This window comes from Aquarana catesbeiana, linkage group LG07, assembly GCF_042186555.1.
Source record: "Aquarana catesbeiana isolate 2022-GZ linkage group LG07, ASM4218655v1, whole genome shotgun sequence".
In the NCBI taxonomy this organism is placed as follows: domain Eukaryota; kingdom Metazoa; phylum Chordata; class Amphibia; order Anura; family Ranidae; genus Aquarana; species Aquarana catesbeiana.
This window is the reverse complement of record NC_133330.1, coordinates 68,899,772-68,922,425: the sequence shown is the minus strand read 5'-3', so window position 1 is coordinate 68,922,425 and position 22,654 is coordinate 68,899,772. Positions and strand designations below refer to the sequence as shown.

Genomic DNA, 22,654 nt, shown 5'->3' with positions numbered 1-22,654 from the left:
TTCACCTTTGATAATAAATGCACTTTTTTTGCAGGTAAAAAAATAAAATTGCCTGCAGAGCATTGCATCCATGATCAGCAGATGGCAGGTGCAATGTCAGGCTCCTGCAGACTCTCAAGATAGCGGTTTGCCCAGAGCTCTGATATACACAGGCAGGAAGATCAATGAACTGCGAGAGAGCTTGCCTTTGCATTCGTTGAGAACTACAAGCCGTGAGCTGCAATGGCTGACAGTACTTGTAGTATATTCATTCACAGGAAGCTGCAAATGCATGACTCGCCCCTGTGGACGTTTTTCAAATTGTGACAAGGGATGCAGGGACAGGATCCCCCTCCCCGTGGGGAGGGGATGCATGCTGTACGTGTTATATGGTACTCTCTAAATACGGATGTAACATGAAACGCGTTCAGAAAGGTGAACTTATCCTTTAAGCAAACTAAACAGAGCATTTTTGTTTTATAAAGTATGATTATTAATATATAATAAAGGGCCGCCTACAAAACACCAGTGATTGCCAGACCACCATGGCTTCTGTGTTTGGTACACACCTGCTCTGGCACCACGGGGATGCGTCTCGTCCCATTAGACATCTTTTTGGACCAGATGGCTTGATCCACCATTTTGAGGCCATTTTGTCTCTGCTCGTTGCTTTCAGGTTTCTAATGATAGAAAGACACAAGACATGAAAATCAGTTAATTTAAACAAAGGGGACCAAACTATGATCTTAGTATGTCATTCCTCATACAGGTTAGTGTGCTGTACTAATAAATCCCATACAGAGTCGTAGGGGTGTACGCTATGACAGATGAGAAGACTTACATTCAGGCCATCTCTGAGCAGCCACTTGTCACAGTGGGTAGGTTGTCCTGGCTGTTTGTGCCTGCGGGCGATGACATGAGGTATACCTGCAGGGTGGGTGTCTGTGGCTCTGCCAATGCGCAGTATATTAGAGCCGGCGTGTATCACCACCACATAGTCACTCTGAATGTGCTGCATGAAACAAAGACAAGGAGAATTATACAGAGGAAGGAGGTCTCTGAGATACACTATCCCCCACTGTCATCTGTATGATACTACTAATATCAATGTCAGTACTACAAGGGCCCCCTTGTACAGGAGGTCACTAGAAAAGCCCCCCCCCCCTGTACTGGGGGTCAGTGGGGAGAAGGGGCACCCCCGTACTGGGGGTCAGTGGGGAGAAGGGGCACCCCCGTACTGGGGGTCAGTGGGGAGAAGGGGCCCCCCTCGTACTGGGGGTCAGTGGGGAGAAGGGGCCCCCCCTCGTACTGGGGGTCAGTGGGGAGAAGGGGCCCCCCCTCGTACTGGGGGTCAGTGGGGAGAAGGGGCCCCCCCTCGTACTGGGGGTCAGTGGGGAGAAGGGGCCCCCCCTCGTACTGGGGGTCAGTGGGGAGAAGGGGCCCCCCCTCGTACTGGGGGTCAGTGGGGAGAAGGGGCCCCCCCTCGTACTGGGGGTCAGTGGGGAGAAGGGGCCCCCCCTCGTACTGGGGGTCAGTGGGGAGAAGGGGCCCCCCCTCGTACTGGGGGTCAGTGGGGAGAAGGGGCCCCCCCTCGTACTGGGGGTCAGTGGGGAGAAGGGGCCCCCCCTCGTACTGGGGGTCAGTGGGGAGAAGGGGCCCCCCTCGTACTGGGGGTCAGTGGGGAGAAGGGGCCCCCCCTCGTACTGGGGGTCAGTGGGGAGAAGGGGCCCCCCCTCGTACTGGGGGTCAGTGGGGAGAAGGGGCCCCCCCTCGTACTGGGGGTCAGTGGGGAGAAGGGGCCCCCCCTCGTACTGGGGGTCAGTGGGGAGAAGGGGCCCCCCCTCGTACTGGGGGTCAGTGGGGAGAAGGGGGGCCCCTTGTACTGGGGGTCAGTGGGGAGAAGGGGGGCCCCTTGTACTGGGGGTCAGTGGGGAGAAGGGGGGCCCCCCTTGTACTGGGGGTCAGTGGGGAGAAGGGGGGCCCCCTTGTACTGGGGGTCAGTGGGGAGAAGGGGGGCCCCCTTGTACGGGGGGTCAGTGGGGAGAAGGGGGGCCCCCTTGTACTGGGGGGTCAGTGGGGAGAAGGGGGGCCCCCTTGTACTGGGGGTCAGTGGGGAGAAGGGGGGCCCCCTTGTACTGGGGGTCAGTGGGGAGAAGGGGGGCCCCCTTGTACTGGGGGTCAGTGGGGAGAAGGGGGGCCCCCCTTGTACTGGGGGTCAGTGGGGAGAAGGGGGGCCCCCTTGTACTGGGGGTCAGTGGGGAGAAGGGGGGCCCCCTTGTACTGGGGGTCAGTGGGGAGAAGGGGGGTCCCCTTGTACTGGGGGTCAGTGGGGAGAAGGGCCCCCCTTGTACTGGGGGTCAGTGGGGAGAAGGGGGGCCCCCTTGTACTGGGGGTCAGTGGGGAGAAGGGGGGCCCCCTTGTACTGGGGGTCAGTGGGGAGAAGGGGGGCCCCCTTGTACTGGGGGTCAGTGGGGAGAAGGGGGGCCCCCTTGTACTGGGGGTCAGTGGGGAGAAGGGGGGCCCCCTTGTACTGGGGGTCAGTGGGGAGAAGGGGGGCCCCCTTGTACTGGGGGTCAGTGGGGAGAAGGGCCCCCCTTGTACTGGGGGTCAGTGGGGAGAAGGGGGGCCCCCTTGTACTGGGGGTCAGTGGGGAGAAGGGCCCCCCTTGTACTGGGGGTCAGTGGGGAGAAGGGGGGCCCCCTTGTACTGGGGGTCAGTGGGGAGAAGGGCCCCCCTTGTACTGGGGGTCAGTGGGGAGAAGGGCCCCCCTTGTACTGGGGGTCAGTGGGGAGAAGGGCCCCCCTTGTACTGGGGGTCAGTGGGGAGAAGGGGCCCCCCCTTGTACTGGGGGTCAGTGGGGAGAAGGGGCCCCCCCTTGTACTGGGGGTCAGTGGGGAGAAGGGCCCCCCCCTTGTACTGGGGGTCAGTGGGGAGAAGGGGGGCCCCTTGTACTGGGGGTCAGTGGGGAGAAGGGGCCCCCCCTTGTACTGGGGGTCAGTGGGGAGAAGGGGCCCCCCCTTGTACTGGGGGTCAGTGGGGAGAAGGGGCCCCCCCTTGTACTGGGGGTCAGTGGGGAGAAGGGGGGCCCCTTGTACTGGGGGTCAGTGGGGAGAAGGGGGGCCCCTTGTACTGGGGGTCAGTGGGGAGAAGGGCCCCCCTTGTACTGGGGGTCAGTGGGGAGAAGGGGGGCCCCCTTGTACTGGGGGTCAGTGGGGAGAAGGGGGGCCCCCTTGTACTGGGGGTCAGTCGCCCAGGGTTAGTTATGTACGGCCAGCCTTATCTTCAGAATCCAATAACACCCTCTGCCCGGTCACCTCCTGCAGGGGTTCGGGAATGGCGGCGGGGACAATGGGTCTCTTCACCCCGCGTTGTTCCTTCTCTTTCTCCTTCCCGTTCTCCGGCTCTCCCTTCTCCGCCTGGGTCATCGCAGCCACCGGGCTCTGACCGCGCATGCGCTGCTAACAAGGGCCGACCAGGAGCTTACCCTGGGACATGCACCGCTGCGAGTACATGATAGAGGGGACAACCATACGCTATCCCTGAGAACTCCACAGCCCATTGGTGAAGGAGAGCTGTGCTACCGAGTATCAGGGACAAAAATAACCTATCCCCTCCAGTATGGACAACCATTACTAACCCGGGAACAGTCAGCCAGTAGAATCCCGTCCTGTGTATTCTGTGTGGATATCGCTCTCTGGGATTGGAGGCGTTATCTTTGTCCCCGCCTCTGTAACTAAGACCGCGTTGCCAAGTTTTCTGGGACACGCCCACAGCGGCCAATCAGCGCTCTCCACCTCCTGTTTGTTGTTCCCGGATTTCCGCAGCTGTAGCGGAGACTGAGTCACCATCCGAGGAGGAACCATGGTGTACATCTCCAATGGTGAGCACAATCTCATCGGACGATCTACTGAGGGGACCCGTCTGTGCGATCCATCTGTGTCCAATCAGGCCGGACCTTCTACTGCACAGCTGTTAGCAGATGGAGCGGAGATCGCACAGATACCATGCAGTCTACTGCCCATTCACCATACAATCTGATTGTACAATCTACTTTAGAACTGTCAGCGGCGATGTAGTGTAAGGACATGTCTGATTGGATACAAATTAAATGGTATTGTGTCGATAGAACCAAAGAAGATTGTACAATCTGATTGTATAGTGTATGGCCAGCACATGTTACACTCTGTACAATCTTCTATAGATCTACCATCAATGATATAGTGCGAGTCCCTGCATGATGGGCCACACTGCACACTGATTGGATAGTTTAGGTATGTCCTCATACTATATAGTGTTGGTAAATCTAAAGTCGATTGTACAATCAGATTGTATGGTGACCCTTAGTTTTTATTAAGTTGTACAATCAGATTGTATTGTGTGTGGTCAGCTTTATGTATGTCATTGCTGTAATAACAGTGTCTGTTTTTTAGATCACCTCCCCCCCATACATGGCCTGTACAGATCTCTATGTATGTGTGTGGGGGGAGGGGGAAGGTGTCGGATCTTATAAATGATATAATGACCTCACAGCTGGGTGTGAGATCTCCTCCATCCTTCCAGGAGATTTCCAGGGATCGATGATCACCACAAATCCCAGCAGAGGACATCCGTCTCCGGGGTCAGGGCCGGCCTCCCCTGGTGTTGGTCTCTGAAGAGCGATCCACAGTGCAGACATTTGGGGGCAATTTATTATATTGCAGATGACCAATTCTTAGATGTGACGGTGGCCTTCATTTCCTTTTTTAGGCTTTCCTTCTTTTTTTTTTTTTCACCTGGTGATCTGGCCAGTAAGTCTGTTGTTTTTTTTCAAAAGCTCTTTTCCAGATGTATCCAGTTACAGGGATGAGACAAAACATTTACCACTGACAGGGGTGCTGACAATGATCAGCTTTTGGATATTTATGGAAAACCTTTATCCCGAAAGGAAAAAACGATTTGCTGTAACTGATTATAAAGTATTGGCTGCAGTTTGGCTTCAATGTGTTGGTGTATTTAAATCTGCTAGTCCATCTAACACCCCCCCCCCCCCAGACTGACAGTGCTGCTGTGTGCTGTGCCTCCTGTGCTCCTTCATCCAGGGTTTTGTCTCACTAATACAGGAAGTTTGTTACTGACCAGATCACCAGGGGAAAACGGGCGGGGATAGGTCCAAATCATTTGGTGGAGGGGGGATTATGGTGTGGGGTTGTTCTTCAGGGGTTGGGCTTGGCCCCTTAGTTCCAGTGAAGGGAACTCTTAAGGCATCAGCATACCAAGACATTTTGGACAATTTCATGCTCCCAACTTTGTGGGAACAGTTTGGGGATGACCCCTTCCTGTTCCAACATGACTGGGCACCAGTGCACAAAGCAAGGTCCATAAAGACATGGATGAGCGAGTCTGGGGTGGAGGAACTGTATCTTTCCTACAAAGAGTTCTGACCTCAACCTGATAAAATGCTTTTGGGATGAATTAGAGAGGAGATTGTGAGCCAGGCCTTCTCGTCCAACATCAGTGCCTGACCTCACAAATGCGCTTCTAGAAGAATGGTGAAACGTTCCCATAGACACACTCCTAAACCTTGTGGACAGAATTCCCAGAAGAGTTGAAGCTGTTATAGCTGCAAAGGGTGGGAAACTCAATATTGAACATACGGACTAAGACTGGGATGGTATTAAAGTTCATGTGAGTGTAAAGGCAGGTGTCCCAATACTTTTGGTAGTATAGTGTACTTGTGTAGGACTGCAATCATCCGGACACATACTGGCAGGGTGCCGGAAAGTAGACTTATCAGTGTATGTGCAGCTTAGTGCACGTTCCACAGAGGACTGTGATTGGCCAGGTACATGTATTATATTGTGGAGGAAAAAATCTCCAAAAACACTGCGCTTACTCGGTACAGTAGCAGCTCACACAACAAACAAGGAAATTTGTAAATAATGCAGGTGTATATAGTGTAGCGCTGATTAAGATAAGGATTCTTTAAATTACAAAAAATCAATATATCAAACAATTGTTCCTAACACCATATATTGCAAATGACATTGAAAAGGAATTCCAATAGGCATCTATTGCATATAAAATCTGAAGACAAATAAAAAAGTCCCACACAGATGGTGGTGTTATACACCACGTGGATAACAGACTGAAAAAAGTGATATGAAATAAATGGGTCCTCCGTATGGAAGCAATGCAGGCTTACCGGAACCGTTGGACTCAGAGAGACGTATGTCACCTGAGTCAATAATGCTTGCATTGCCACCAGGCAATGAAGCGGGGTTTCCCAGTGGAACGTTATGGAATCCAGATGTTGTTCTAGGACTCTCGGCAAACCTCTTCCATATGTAACCCGATCTCGTAGTGGCCCATTCTCCGTGTTAAAAAAGCGCTTGTAATAAAATTGTGGCAGGCAGTGGAGTCTGCCGACGCGTTTCGTCTACTCAGACTTCATCTGGGGTACCCTACCACTGCTGCCATACTCCCTTTTATAGGTACCAAGACCCCCCTTGATGAGAATCCGGCTTGTGCCCATTGTTTACATGCACTTCCGGATATCGCCAAGATGGCGGCCCCACGTGCGTTCCAGACCTCTTTCTAATACCAAATGTGCATTCCAGCATTTCTTTATAGGTGTTATAATGAATAAATCAATTTGCCACAGAATTCCAAGATATTGTGAATAATAAGTATCAAAATTAATATATGTAGTTGAAAACCATGAACAAAGAATATAAGCTAAAGAGAGATCAGAGATCATCCGGATATCTCCCAGGGAGTGTATGGAGCCGGATGATCGCTCCTCGTGACGCAAATGGCATCATCTTCCGCCTCGGTGGAGCGCAAGCTAGGCGGTCGTCTGCCGCATGCGTGTCACGCCTCGATATAGTGGTAAACATGGCGCGATGTCGTCATAGGCGCTCCGGCCTGGCGACACGCCTACCGTTGTGAAGGTGACGCGCTCTTGTCTAACAACTGCTGTGTATTATGTGAATAGAGCAACTATGTGTATAAGAATACCTGAATATTATCTATGTATATTTTCAAACGAAATGGAGTTCTTAGTTGTGAAACTAATTGTAATGTGATTACTCCGATACCCGCCCCCACCGTGATTATGAGAATCTGCCTTACCGAGACTATGAAAATCAGTCTTATCGTCGCCCCTCGGGGGGACAGGGGACATGGCAAGATCCTTATTATGAAGAAAACTCATATTATCGTTACCCTTCTTCTCCATTCCCCACTCACAACCGCTATTCACCTCTTAGAGATACACATAACTCTAATGATAGGAGGGGTGACCATGGGGATTTACGTGTATTCTGATTTTTATTTCTGTCATTTTTTATACGGTATATGTACTTCTGTATAACACTGATCACCCATTGAGAATTCGTCTTGGACCTATATTCTCTAAGACCAAAAATCATTGAGGATTCATTATTTATCCTCCAGAATCATGAATCATAGGAGATTTTTTGCATAGAATATATTATTTATATGGAATTCTTTAGTCACGGTTTTATAGCCACGGTCTTTTTTCTTTTTCTTTTCCTTTTTTAGTTCACAACTATATTGCACATAGAATGGACAGCTATATTAAATGTATCCTGGTGGAAATATATACACCAGAATCATTGGTCTAGCGAAACATATACATTCATAATTAACACATAGAATATTATTTGTTATTATGCACATAATATATTTGTTATTTTTTAATTTTCTAATCACATTACAATTAGTTTCACAACTAAGGACTCCATTTCGTTTGAAAATATACATAGATAATATTCAGGTATTCTTATACACATAGTTGCTCTATTCACATAATACACAGCAGTTGTTAGACAAGAGCGCGTCACCTTCACAACGGTAGGCGTGTCGCCAGGCCGGAGCGCCTATGACGACATCGCGCCATGTTTACCACTATATCGAGGCGTGACACGCATGTGGCAGACGACCGCCTAGCTTGCGCTCCACCGAGGCGGAAGATGACGCCATTTGCGTCACGAGGAGCGATCATCCGGCTCCATACACTCCCTGGGAGATATCCGGATGATCTCTGATCTCTCTTTAGCTTATATTCTTTGTTCATGGTTTTCAACTACATATATTGATTTTGATACTTATTATTCACAATATCTTGGAATTCTGTGGCAAATTGATTTATTCATTTATTTTTTATAGCACCTATAAAGAAATGCTGGAACGCACATTTGGTATTAGAAAAAGGCCTGGAACGCACGCGGGGCCGCCATCTTGGCGATACCCGGAAGTGCATGTAAACAATGGGCACAAGCCGGATTCTCATCAAGGGGGGTCTTGGTACCTATAAAAGGGAGTATGGCAGCAGTGGTAGGGTACCCCAGATGAAGTCTGAGTAGACGAAACGCGTCGGCAGACTCCACTGCCTGCCACAATTTTATTACAAGCGCTTTTTTAACACGGAGAATGGGCCACTACGAGATCGGGTTACATATGGAAGAGGTTTGCCGAGAGTCCTAGAACAACATCTGGATTCCATAACGTTCCACTGGGAAACCCCGCTTCATTGCCTGGTGGCAATGCAAGCATTATTGACTCAGGTGACATACGTCTCTCTGAGTCCAACGGTTCCGGTAAGCCTGCATTGCTTCCATACGGAGGACCCATTTATTTCATATCACTTTTTTCAGTCTGTTATCCACGTGGTGTATAACACCACCATCTGTGTGGGACTTTTTTATTTGTCTTCAGATTTTATATGCAATAGATGCCTATTGGAATTCCTTTTCAATGTCATTTGCAATATATGGTGTTAGGAACAATTGTTTGATATATTGATTTTTTGTAATTTAAAGAATCCTTATCTTAATCAGCGCTACATTATATTGTGGAGGAGACATTGTCACTAAGGACCTCACTTGTTTGCAATTTTTAATTTCTATATTTTGTTTTACACTCATTTTTTGGCTTCCACTTCCTGGTTTCCCTAAAGACAGTGGTGACATGGCCCCGCCCACACAGATATCACCTGGGAAGGCTGCATCATCATTTCCCTCAAGGAACTCTCAGACCTGAATTGTCAGTTCTGCAGTATTGTCATAGTCCACATGCAGTAGATGAAGCCCATGAAGTGGCGCGCCTCTTCTCACACGTGTACCCTGAGAAATTACGCTCATTTACTGGTAAAAAAAATACTTCCCTTGAGATCCCGAGATGTTTTTTTTCTTGTTTAACAAATACATACAGTGCCTTGGAAAAAGTATTCATACCCCTTGAAATTTTCAACATTTTGTCATGTTACAACCAAAACCTTAAATGTATTTTATTGGGATTTTATGTGATAGACCAACACAAAGCGGCACATAATTGTGAAGTGGAAGGAAAATAATAAATGGTTTTCCAAATTTTTTACAAATATGTGAAAAGTGTGGCGTGCATTTGTATTCAGCCCCCCGGAGTCAATACTTTGTAGAACCACCTTTCCCTGCAATTACAGCTGCAAGTCTTTTTGGGGATGTCTCTACCAGCTTTGCACATCTAGAGAGTGAAACTTTTGCCCATTCTTCTTTGCAAAATAGCTCAAGCTCTGTCAGATTGGATGGAGAGCATCTGTGAACAGCAATTTTTAAATCTTGCCACAGATTCTCAATTGGATTTAGGTCTGGACTTTGACTGGGCCATTCTAACACATGAATTTGCTTTGATCTAAACCATTCCATTGTAGCTCTGGCTGTATGTTTAGGGTCATTATCCTGCTGGAAGTTGAACCTCCGCCCCAGTCTCAAGTCTTTTGCAGACTCTAATGCCCTGTACACACGGTCGGATTTTCCGACGGAAAATGTGTGATAGGACCTTGTTGTCGGAAATTCTGACCGTGTGTAGGCTCCATCACACATTTTCCATCGGATTTTCCTACACACAAAGTTTGAGAGCAGGATATAAAATTTTCCGACAACAAAATCCGTTGTCGGAAATTCCAATCGTGTGTACACAAATCCGACGGACAAAGTGCCATGCATGCTCAGAATAAATAAAGAGATGAAAGCTATTGGCCACTGCCCCGTTTATAGTCCCGACGTACGTGTTTTACGTCACCGCGTTCAGAACGATCGGATTTTCCGACAACTTTGTGTGACCGTGTGTATGCAAGTCAAGTTTGAGCCAACATCCATCGGAAAAAATCCTAGGATTTTGTTGTCGGAATGTCCGAACAAAGTCCGACCGTGTGTACGCGGCATAACAGGTTTTCCTCCAAGATTGCCCTGTATTTGGCTCCATTCATCTTCACATCAACTCTGACCAACTTCCCTGTCCCTGCTGAAGAAAAGCATCCCCACAACATGATGCTGCCACCACCATGTTTCACGGTGGGGATGGTGTGTTCAGGGTGATGTGCAGTGTTAGTTTTCCACCACACATAGCATTTTGCTTTTAGGCTAAAACATTTAATTTTGCTCCCATCTGACCAGAGCACCTTCTTCCACATGTTTGCTGTGTCTTCCACATGGCTTCTCGCTAACTGTAAACAGGACTTCTTATGGCTTTCTTTCAACAATGGCTTTCTTCTTGTCACTCTTCCATAAAGACCAGATTTGTGGAGTGCACAACTAATAGTTGTCCTGTGGACAGATTCCCTCACCTGAGCTGTGGATCTTTGCAGCATCTTCAGAGTTACCATGGGCCTCTTGGCTGCTTCTCTGATGAATGCTCTCCTTGCCCATTGGTTGGCTGACCACAGCAGGCTGCTGGATCTATGTTGGTGGGTGACGGGTTGGAGGAGATTTATGTTTTTTGATTTATGTGCAGTTATATGACATGTTAGTATAGGAAATCAAGGAGCATAGGCTCTCAGTGAAGTGGGAGTGTATTTCTAATTAATTTATTGGTTAATTGAATTGCTTTATTGCCAAACTATTCTCACTTGATATATATATATATAAATTATATAGTACACCCCTCACATTTTTTAAAAATATTTTATTCTATCTTTTCATGTGACAACACTGAAGAAATGACACTTTGCTACAATGTAAAGTAGTGAGTGTACAGCTTGTATAACAGTGTAAATTTGCTTTTCCCTCAAAATAACCACTGGCAACAAAAGTGAGTACACCCCTAAGTGAAAATGTCCAAATTGGGCCCAAAGTGTCAATATATTGTGTGGCCACCATTATTTTCCAGCACTGCCTTAACCCTCTTGGGCATGGAGTTCATCAGAGCTTCACAGGTTGCCACTGGAGTCCTCTTCCACTCCTCCATGATGACATCACAGAGCTGGTGGATGTTACAGACCTTGCGCTCCTCCATCTTCCATTTGAGGATGCCCCACAGATCCTCAATAGGGTTTAGGTCTGGAGACATGCTTGGCCAGTCCATCACCTTTACCTTCAGCTTCTTTAGCAAGGCAGTGGTCATCTTGGAGGTGTGTTTGGGGTTGTTATGTTGGAATACTGCCCTGCGGCCCAGTCTCCGAAGGGAGGGGATAATGCTCTGCTTTAGTATGTCACAGTACTAGAGCTACACGATTCTGGCTAAAATGAGAATCACAATTTTTTTGGCTTAGAGGATAGATCACGATTCTCTCTCAATTCTCGCGGCGTAACATCATCTTTCACATTAAAACAAAAAAAAGAAAATTGGGCTAACTTTACTGTTTCGTTTTTTTTTTTTTTATTCATTGAAGTGTATTTTTTCCCCAAAAATTGCGTTTAAAAGACTGCTGGGCAAATACAGTGCAACATAAAATATTGCAGCAATTGACATTTTATTCCCTAGGGTCTCTGCTAAAATATACATGAAAAGATATCATAAAATATTTACAAACATGTGAGGGGTGTACTCACTTTTGTGAGATACTGTGTGTGTATATATAATATATGTTATGTGTATATTAGGTTTGTGTAAGCGCTGACTTGTTACCCTTTACGTTCCTGTCATACATGTGATGTGATGTGATATGATGTTAATGCTTTAGTAAATATACCAAGGAGTGCAGCAACATTCCAGATTTTGCATGTTACTGACTCTCTCCGGGGCTGTGTATTGCAGTGTACAGACCACTACACCAACCGCATGGGCCCACATTGCAGCCCACATTTTTACTTTAACATAAAAACCTTTTATTCAGTTATATTTAGAGATTTAAAGTGACCCTGTCAATGCTCATAGTTTGTATTGTATCATTTTTATTTTATATTCTTCTCGTTTTACTATATTTTTCAGGACAAGTGTTAGATGGTCAGAGCAGATCACCATGGAGACTCTCCTTTATTACAGATCTGTTCTGGGGAATTACAGACTTTGTTGTTCTATTGTAAGTACTCTTCTGACCATTTTAATGTGATTTATTTATTTATTTTTTTATTGAATTTTGGGACGAGACAGGGCTGTCCTTTGTCCCCTCTACTATTCGCTCTTGCGATGGAACCATTAGCAATTATGACTAGATCAATGCTGGATATACAGGGATTTCGGAGGTGGATGGGGGAGGACAGGATAGCACTGTTTGCTGATCACGTCCTGTTTTTTTTCTTGGGGATGTTGAAACTTCATTAAAAATAGTGATACAAATGGTTGGAGAGTTCGGACGATTCTCTGGTCTGGTTGTCAACTGGGATAAATCGGCTTTATTACCAGTCGACCCACTTGGCAACCAAATACCGTCTGGAACTCCCCACCTTAAAGTTACTGTAAAATTGAAATACCTGGGTGTTTGGATTACAAGCAATATAAAACAATATCTCAATGACAACTTAGCACCATTATTACTTAAATTAAAGCAAAAAGGAGATATCTGGAGCCGACTCCCATTATCTGTAGCAGGACGCTGCAATCTAATAGATGATATGGCTACCACAGATACTATATCTCTTTCATAACTCCCCAATTTGGATAGGCCAAAAGTGGTTCAAAAGAATAGAATGCCTTTTCAGGGACTTGATTTGGAAAAAGGGCCAATCTAGAATTAGTTTGCAAACTATGCAGCTTCCGATTAAAGAAGGGGGAATGGCAGTTCCACACCCAAGGTCATACTTTCTGGCATCCCAGCTCCAACATCTAGCGGGCCGTGGTGCCCTTGGAGCCAAATTGGAGGCTAAAACATTAAACAGAGTAGGACCTTCTGAGAGTAGAGCACGATGGGAGAAAGATGTGGGGCTAATGACTGTGGAAGAATGGGATAGGATTTTGAAACAAAGAGAACTGGTCTCGGTTTTTCTCCTTCACAGAAAGTATCTCACTTGTTCCTAATACATAGAGTCTACCATACCCCTCAAAAAATGTTTAAACTCTGGTGGAGACAAAATGACGAGTGCCCCAGGTGCAGGGCAACGGGATTTTATCCACATGGTATGGAAATGCCCGAAGCTATTTAGATATTGGGTGGAGATAGTGGACAGGATAAATAAAACCTTCAAAACTGTAATAGAGCCAACTGCCAAGACATGCCTACTAGGGGATATGGAGGAGGGTAGAGTCTCAAATGATACCACCAAAGTAGTCCTAAGATGCCTATTCCAGGCGAGAAAACTAATTGCACAGAAATGGCAGGCGCATTCCCCCCCGACTATGGAGAATTGGGTTGAGACTATCAATTCAATAATTTGTATTGGAAGAGTGTCTTATATTAGGCTAGGCAACTACAGAAAGTTTATGAGAATGTGGAGACCCTGGCTGGACAAGATGGGGTGTCCCCTATAGGGGGAGGGTTGCGAGCGGATAAAGTCTTTTCTCTTGTTTACCCTTTGCTGCTCCCAGCCCCCCTTCCCGGGTGATCTTAGATGTTCTCCGCTCCTGTATCTATCCCTTTGGAGCGTTGCTTCTATATCTCCATTTGTGGTCCTGCAATTAACAGAATGCATGTATAACTTATGATTAGGTGGTGTGGGTGAAGGGGGGTGGGTGAGGGTTGGGAGGGAGGGAGGGAGTGGGTAGGTAAAACAATTGCATTCTGTACTGTAAAGTTTCACATATGTTTTATGAGGCTACATTTTTTTGCTACTTGTGTAATAATGATATAATAAATAAATAAAAAAAATATATATATATAAAAAAAGAATTTTGCCAAGTAAGGGACATTCTTCCCACTGGCCCCCAATGTAAGGGACATTCTTCCCACTGGCCCCCAATGTAAGGGACATTCTTCCCACTGGCCCCCAATGTAAGGGACATTCTTCCCACTGGCCCCCAATGTAAGGGACATTCTTCCCACTGGCCCCCAATGTAAGGGACATTCTTCCCACTGGCCCCCAATGTAAGGGACATTCTTCTCACTGGCCCCCAATGTAAGGGACATTCTTCCCACTGACCACCAGTGTAAGGTGCAATCTTCTCACTGACCCTCATACCAATGTCCTGTGAGGTGTAGATATAAAAATTATTAGCAGGGGGTTCCCAGAGACTTGGCAGTTATTTCAAGTGTTTTTCTATTTTGTAAAGCTTGAGAGGTTGCAGTAGACCATGTATATTGTATTCAAAGGGTGACAAGAATGAGGGGAAAAGAAATTCGGTTACCATTACTGTGGAACACCGGAGTCCATCAGTAGTGTAGTTGTGGGTGATGCCATCCAGGCACCCCATATATTCTGCACATTTTTTTTTAATTTGCCTACATGGGCAAAGTGATAATGTCTTTTTAAAGCTACAACCTACACTGTGGTAGTTGGCACTCCCATACTGCAGCTGAAGGGTGCTTTAAGCTGCTCAAAGCTTTTGTTAAAATTTCTGTGCCTCTCCCTAGTAGTGTGGAAAACATGCACTGTTGGTGGTCTCTAAAGGATTGAAAATACTGCCTTATGTAGAGTGCAATGTTCCTCACTATAAATCATGATCTTTATCACCACAGCTCAATTTTATTGTAGCTGAAGCCCGGTGAGCTAAGTCAGCTATGTACAGGGATCCTCCAACATTAAACTCTACCTGATATAATTCTCCACCATAACGATAAACAGGACAAATAAAAAGGATAAATCTCTCTCTAAAGGGAGCACAGACAGCAATAAAAAACTGACAGGAGGGGTCTAATCCCTCTCCACTCTATCCAAAACGAACAAAAAAACTTTTGCCTTCAATTATACTTTAATGCTAATTACACTAATAAGATGTTTTTGTTTTGTTTTTTCAGTTTTCAAAGCATGGTCAGACCTGATATATCCAGAAGAGGCAATTCGAACTCTGTGTCCAGCTCACGGTTTGATGATGGGAGAGGGTATGACTCTTCATCTTTTCTGTTAACATTTACAGGTCGTGATGGTGTAAAGGAGAACTAAACTAGGGGGTACTTGTCAAAAAAAAAAAAAGCTATGCATACTTACAGCTTCGTTTGTCCTTCCCTAGACCTGACAGGTCAGAGCACTTTGCCATCGCTCTGCTATCATGCAGCCATTTTCTACTGTTCTTCAGGCATTGGGTAGTCACTTCTGATGTAACTCCAACACGGAGCTACTGTACATCGTCCCACAATCTGGCTCCACTCTTGGCATCAGTGTACACTGCATTGCGCTTGTGCAGCAGGGAGCGTGCAAACAAAAATAAAAGATAGAAAAAGTTTTTTTTGTTTTTTTACAGAAGAGATATCCAGTCTTTTTTTTACAACAAAAAGAACAAAACATTAGACATTTGTATTCACTTTAAGTGGTTCTAAAGGCTGAAGGCTTTTTTTTTACCTTCATGCATTGTATGCATGAAGGTAAAAAACCTCCTCTGTGCAGCAGCCCCTCCTAATACTTACAGTGGGGAAAATTAATTATTTGCTCCCCTACAGATTTTGTAAGTTTGCCCACTTACAAAGAAATGAAGGGTCTATAATTTTTATCATAGGTGTATTTTCAATGATAGAGACAGAATATCAACTAAAAATCCAGAAAAAAAAACACATGGTACAAATGTTATAAATTAAGTTGCAGTTCAGTGAGTAAAATAAGTATTTGATTCCCAATCAAAAAATTACTTGGTGGAGAAACCCTTGTTGGCAAGCACAGAGGTAAAATGTTTCTTGTTGGTGACCAAGTTTGCACACATCTCAGGAGGGATTTTGGTCCACTCTTCTTTACAGATCTTCTCTAAATCCTTAAGGTTTCTTGGCTGTCGCTTGGCAACTGGAAGTTTCAGTTCTCTCCATAAATTTTCTATATGATAAAAAATACAGACCCTTCATTTTTTGTAAATTGGGCAAACTTACAAAATCTGCAAGGTATCAAATAATTTTCCCCACTGTACCTGATTCCAATCTCGATCCAGCGATGTGCTTGCTCTGGGGGCAGGAGGGAGAGGCCAAGAGCGTCAGCAAGGGACCCGAGAAGTGGCTGCTCGGGGCTGCTCTGTTCAAAGCGCTTACACAGACCAGGTAAGTATAATATGCTTGTTGTTATTATAAAAAAAAAAAAAGCCTTTAATATCACTTTAAAGTGTGTCCGAAGTCTAGGACAGAGAAGTTCTCTACTGAAAAAGCTAAACTTGGGCTTTAATATCCCTTTTTATATTGTGCCCCTGTCACGTGCATTCCCAAAATTTCTACTAGGCACATTGAGTCCTCCTCCTTCTGCACCACCCTCCTTCTTCGCTGCAGCCGATCTGACAACAGCCATAAAGGGGACAGCTGATAAGTGCAGCTGGTCTCGGCTAATAGCACTTTCCCAAGACAAGCAATGGCAACAGAAATGCTGCAGCTGACATGTTCCCCCCCCCCCCCCCCCACATTCCTCTTGCTGTTTCTTGTCTAGAAAAAGTTCTCATAGTTGAGACAAGCTGCAGCTATGAATCATCTGTCTCCTTCATACCTGTTGTCAGATCAGCTGCTGCAGGTGGGACCTAATAAATAGGACTAGAAAGCACCTAGAAACATGGGAAAAAGTACTACACGTACTTTGTCCCATAGGGGCAGAACTATAAAAGTATGATACATCTCCTTTAAAGTCGAGGTCAGGGTGACTTCAGAGCCTACGCAATAAGTAAAAAAAAAAAAACAAAAAAACAAGAACAACAATCGTAACAATGAAATCATTATAGAAGGTTGTGTAGGTGTAGTGTTGGCACTCCAGTTGCCACTGCAGCCTCCTGACATAATTGATCTGTTAGTTCAGTTAATAAGACAAATGCAAACTTTTACTCCCCAATCCCATAAGTTCCCGGTGCCTGAGCAACCTTTGCCTAGGACCCAGCTCTGTCATGTGTAGGATGCACCTAGCAAAATGCAAATGCCCACATTTTAGGAAATCTGTATTTACATATAATCCGTGGGGCTATGGTAGGGCACTAGGGGACAGCTGGAACACTAAAGGTAAGAAAGCATCCAGAGGGCACCTGCTATGCATCTGCAGGTAATGTTTTTCCTATGATGGTGTAACAGCTGTACTTAAAGACCGCAGTGACAGCTCTTATATTTTTGTTCCCTTAAAGTGATACTAAACACACACTGTTTAATTCACATTGCTCCTTCTATTGCATGTGAATGATGGCACTGTAATTTTAATAAAAAAAAAAATACATCTAAGTACCTTTTTTCTTATAATCGATATACAGCTGTTGCATGATCCAGATCTTTCCCAGCCTGTCTGCAGGGAAACATAAGCAGGAGGAGCTTCTAGTCCTCTGCTGCTTGTCGCATATTTTAAAAAACAGCCTTTTAGAATACAAAGTAAAAATAATTAAATAATATCAATAAACTTTTATAAATTGTCATAAATATATATATATTTGAAATGAAATCTTTTATAATTTTTTGCCAATAACATGTGGGCGGGTTTCTGCCAGTCACAGGCTGTGTCACGCCCCTCCAGCCTGTGTCTTAGAATAACAGGGAGGTGAAGCTTCCATTTAATATACATGTAATATCCCACCCCTATTGTGTTTAGCTGGTTAGTGGACATGGAGGGGGAAGGAGGGAGTGCGCCATCATTTACCACTGTGTATACACCCACATGTGTGACTGTATAGTTACATGGGCTGCTCAGATGTCATAGGGAGGAAATGCTCAGCATAGAAACTCAATGAAAACTGAGCATGTGCAGAGTTGCCACCACAGTTTCAAAATCCCTAGCTGCATTGTGGACAGGAGGTGGAGATAAAGAGCAGAAGGATCAACCAGGTTTTTTGGAGAAAACGGAAAATGAATCCCATAGTGACTTAGTGAGTGTGAACAGCATGTAATACACAGTTTATTGATAGTTTTTTATGATGTGGGTTTAGTGACACTTTAAATATTTTCTGAATGATTTCATAGGTTACAGTGATACTCATTGCAGCTTTGTCTGTTACATCCCAGGACATTGGTGAACACCTCCTACTTTCTGCAGTAATTTCCAGTGTTCCCAGTGAATTGAATCCTTTTGGTCAGATAAATTATTGTGAAAGATATATGGGCGCTGGTTCAGTTACCCAATGTCTTATAACAATTCTGTTTATTTGGAATAGCATAGCATTTTTTTCTTATTGGGTAATGATTCTGCCTTTTCTGATGTTGTTGTGTTTTTTTTTTTTTTTTACATTGCAGTCCTCCAGGAAATCCACGCCGGAGAATGGGAAGGATCAATCACGGTTCAGGACCCAGTCCCCCACCAATGGCTGGAGGTGGATGAGGAAGGTATGATGTTTCTTGAATGAGGGAGGCGTATGAAGAATGTACTTGTTCTTAAAATGAAACTGGAGACAATGATAAAAACAATTATTATCAGGCATATTGTCAGCTGTTTCCATTTCTGCAGCTTTTGTAGCCCCAGTAAAGTCTGATTCACTTACAATTAGAAGCCTTTTATCATTATTGATTTATATACTGTCATTATCTGCTGTGGGCACTGTACGATGTGTGGCCTCGTCCAGATGGGCTTACTTTTGCATGCACCCATGTGAGGGCGATGTGAGGGCCACGTTTTGGATGCACAGGTGTATCTCTATGCAGGAAGTTCCATTCATGTCAATTGGGATGCAGCGGCTGCACGGACACAGCCACTGTTCTCGTTTTTGACATGATTGGAGCCCCTGCTTCCCAGTTGACATGAATGGGACTGCCTGCATGTGGATGCATGGAACACCTGTGCATTCCATGCAGACAAAACACGTGTATGCTTAGGTATGCCTGTGTGAATGACTTCTCTACCTTCTATCTGTTCAAAGACGTAGGCCCGACACCTTGATGTATAGCATCAGGTAACTTTTTTTTTAAACAAAGAGATAATTTGCTTCACAACAAGCTGCTTCCTCTGATGTGTACATTTAGAGCTCTGCTTCTTTGGAGGTCTTTAAGATTTAAGCCAAAATCTAGGCATAAAAAAAAACACCAGTCTTACAGTAATGTTTTTATTAACCGCTTGAGCCCCGGGAGATTTTACCCCCTTCCTGACCAGAGCACTTTTTGTGATTCAGCTCTGTGTCGCTTTAACTGACAATTTCGCTTGTGTGTGACGTTGCACCCAAACAAAATTGATGTCCTTTTTTTTTCCCCACAAATAGAGCTTTCTTTTGGTGGTATTTGATCACCTCTGCGGTTTTTATTTCTTGGGCTATAAACAAAAAAAGAGCGCCAATTTTGAAAAAAAACGCATTATTTTTTACTTTTTGCAATAATAAATATCCCCAAAAAATATATAAACAAATTTTTTCTTAAGTTTAGGTCGATATGTATTCTTCTACATATTTCTGGTAAAAAAATCGCAATAAGAGTATTTTGATTGGTTTGCACAAAAGTTATAGCATTTACAAAATAGGGGATAGTTTTATGGCATTTTTATTTATTTATTTATTTATTATTTTTTTTAATTAGTAATGGCGGCGATCTGCTATTTTTATCGGGACTGCGACATTATGGCGGCGGACACATCGGACACTTTTGACACTATTTTGGGACCATTGTCATTTATACAGCGATCAGTGCTATAAAAATGCACTGATTACTGTGTAAATGACACTGGCAGGGAAGGGGTTAACACTAGGGGGCGATGAAGGGGTTAAGTGTGTCCTAGGGAGTGATTCTAACTGTGGGGGGGGGGGTGGCTTCAAGTCACATGACAGTGATCACCGCTCCCGATGACAGGGGAGCAGTGATCTCTGTCATGACACAAGGCAGAACGGGGAAATACCTTCTTTACATAGGCACTTCCCTGTTCTGAGGCTCCGTGACACGATCGCCAGGAGACCGGCCGACATTGAGTCCACCGGTCCCATGGGCACAGTCACGCTGCACACGGCAGCGCGCATGCCTGTTATCCCTGGCTCTTAAAGGGGACGTACAGGTATGCCCATTTGCCCACCGCTGCCATTGTGCCTATGTATATTGGCGTGCAGCGGTCGGCAAGTGGTTATACAACTGTCATGGAATTTTAAGAGCAACTAGTTTAAGTGCCTAGTTTTGACTTGGTATCAGCCTTTTGGTATTGGTTGCCAATACATCAAAGCTCAGACTGTGAGAGGGAGTAGCAGCAAAAGGAGCCAATCTGCTATGCTGTAGTGATTACAGCAATTGGCCATAATATTATGACCACTGACTGGTAAATAATAATATGGATTATTTTGTTACAATGGCATCTGAAAGGAGGTGGGATATATTAGGCAGCAAGTGAACATTTTTGCCCCTGAAGTTGATGTGTTGAAAGCAGAAAAAAATGGGCAAGCTTCACGATTTAAGGCGACTTTGATAAGGGCCAGATTTTAAATTGCTAGAGGACTGGGTGAGAGCAACTTCAAAACTGCAGCTCTTGTAGGATGTTTCTGGTCTGCAGTGGTCAGGATTGACCAAAAGTGGTCTAAATACCAGAAAATCCCCTGTCAGGGTCATTTGCACCCAAGCCTCGCTGAAGCCCGTGGGGAGAGACTGTAGCTCAAATTGCTGAAAAAGTTATATGTGGTTCCAATAGAAAGGTGTCAGAACACACAAGGCATAGCAGTTTTTTTGCGTATGGGGCTGTAAAGCCACAGACTGGTCAGGGTGCCCATGCTAACCCGTTTCCACAGCCAAAAGCATCTACAATGGGCATGTGAGCATCAAATCTGGACCACAGAGCAATAGAAGGAGATGGCCTGCCTTGTTGAATCACATTTTCTGTTTGCATCCTGTGGACCGCATGTGCGTGTGCATCGCTTACCTGGGGAAGAAATGGCACCAGCATGCGCTATGGGAAGAAGGCAAGCTGATAGAAGCTTAAAGGATCTGCTACTGACCTCAGATACCACAGAATACCTTCAGAGGTCTAGTGGAGTTCATGATTGCATAGGTCAGGGCTGTTATAGCAGCAGAAGGGGGGCCTACTCAATATTAGATGGGTAGTCATAAAGTTAGGTTTTACACCGATCAACCATGACGAGAAGCATGCTGATGGGAGGGGAAATGAAAGGGACAGAGAGATCAGCTCATCAATCTGATGATTCTCCTCCACTGTCTTAGACTGGGGAAGGGACAAGACCTAGTTGTATTACATAACTGCAATAAAGGTCAGGTCTCCAGGCTGGCAGGTGGGACTCTGTAAATATCAGAAATGAAAAGACAGAATATACTGTAAATTGTGTTGTATATGTATTTCTTTTGTGTATTTCTTGTTTGTGTGGAGTTCAGTTAGACAAAGGAAGCCATACGACAGGCATCCAATGTTGATTTGTCTTTTTAGCTAACCCATAGTGCTTTAGGAATTTGTCGTAAATGTAATATTTATTTGTAAAATGTGTGTGTGTGTGTGTGTGTGTACTGTATATATATTTAATGCAGCCTGTTTGTCTTTCAGGTAAACGCCTGCTCCTAAAAGCAGGCATCTAGAGAAGAGCGTGCACCAGGCAATGGAGACAAGAAAAGGGCCCCTTTTTACTGGTCATGTTTTTCTCTTTGTGTGCAATACTCTGCAGAAATGCAGATTTATGATGTGGTGCTGGGAATTCCTCCATCAGGATCCAGTACAACTGAATAAGCATATGTAAAACTGTAAATGTGTTTTTTTTCTTTTTCTTGTAGTCCTACTTTTGTACTGGATTATTAGAGAAGAATATCTTGCAAGGAAATGTCAGGCTTGAAATCTAAGCTGTGTTTTCTTTTTTTGTAATATTAAAGAAGATGCTGGAAGTTATGAATGTTATGAGATCCCAAAGTGTTTATTATTTTTACAGAAAACTTGTAATGGGGGAAAAAAACAGTAAAATATAACTGTAGGCAGTATAAGTGCCGGAATATACCAAAACTGATTTATAACTGCCTTCAAATTTGAGAAATGGAACACATGGCTCCTATGGAGTAAACTACACAGGTAGCATTTAGTCTCAAAAAGTAGTAGTTGATCATGGACAATTAGAGCATTGTGTAAACATGAGAGACAAATTGCTACTGCATGCTACATATGTCATTTTATATATAGGCAGCCATTTGTTCAAGTTTTTAATGGTCTATCGTGACTCTTGAATTTGTTCACACAAGCTTCAGCTTCTATAAGAGCAGTATGTACAGCAAACTTTGTTAAAGCTTTTAAATCAACCTTCATCTCCAGGAGGATCTAAATTGGATACATGGTGGGAGCAGTGGGGCGAAAACAGGGGGTGCAGTATCTCCCAGGATTTGTGGAAGTGATGGGGTCGCCTCTCTGCAGTGAGCTTGGTAAGTGTCCGCACTGCCGCCAACATAAGCCTTAGGTCAATTGCAGTGAAAGGCCTATACAAGCTGCTAGCAGGCTTCAGAACTGCTTGAACTTTGGTTGAAGTCTGCTAGCAACTTGTTTAAAGTGTGACCACACTTTAAACAAGT

General features: G+C 44.9%; 2 protein-coding genes across 2 annotated transcripts in view; one reads left to right on the top strand and one right to left on the bottom strand.

Annotated features, from left to right (window-relative positions):
- ACTR8 (actin related protein 8) overlaps positions 1-3,536 on the bottom strand; it is a 33,039-nt gene extending 29,503 nt beyond the window's left edge. The window contains exons 1-3 of the mRNA XM_073592287.1: positions 3,294-3,536; positions 821-991; positions 549-659 (exon numbers count right to left, since the gene is read on the bottom strand). Coding sequence (XP_073448388.1) covers positions 549-659; positions 821-991; positions 3,294-3,431 — 420 coding nt within the window. The 5' untranslated portion in view covers positions 3,432-3,536. The remainder of the gene's footprint in view (positions 1-548; positions 660-820; positions 992-3,293) is intronic.
- Positions 3,537-3,710: 174 nt separating this feature from the next.
- SELENOK (selenoprotein K) lies at positions 3,711-21,990 on the top strand. The gene is made up of 5 exons (XM_073592288.1): positions 3,711-3,859; positions 12,169-12,259; positions 15,068-15,151; positions 18,434-18,523; positions 21,651-21,990. The coding sequence occupies exons 1-5, from the start codon at positions 3,841-3,843 to the stop codon at positions 21,652-21,654; spliced, it is 288 nt and encodes a 95-aa protein (XP_073448389.1). The 5' UTR covers positions 3,711-3,840; the 3' UTR covers positions 21,655-21,990.
- The last annotated feature ends 664 nt before the right edge of the window (positions 21,991-22,654 follow it).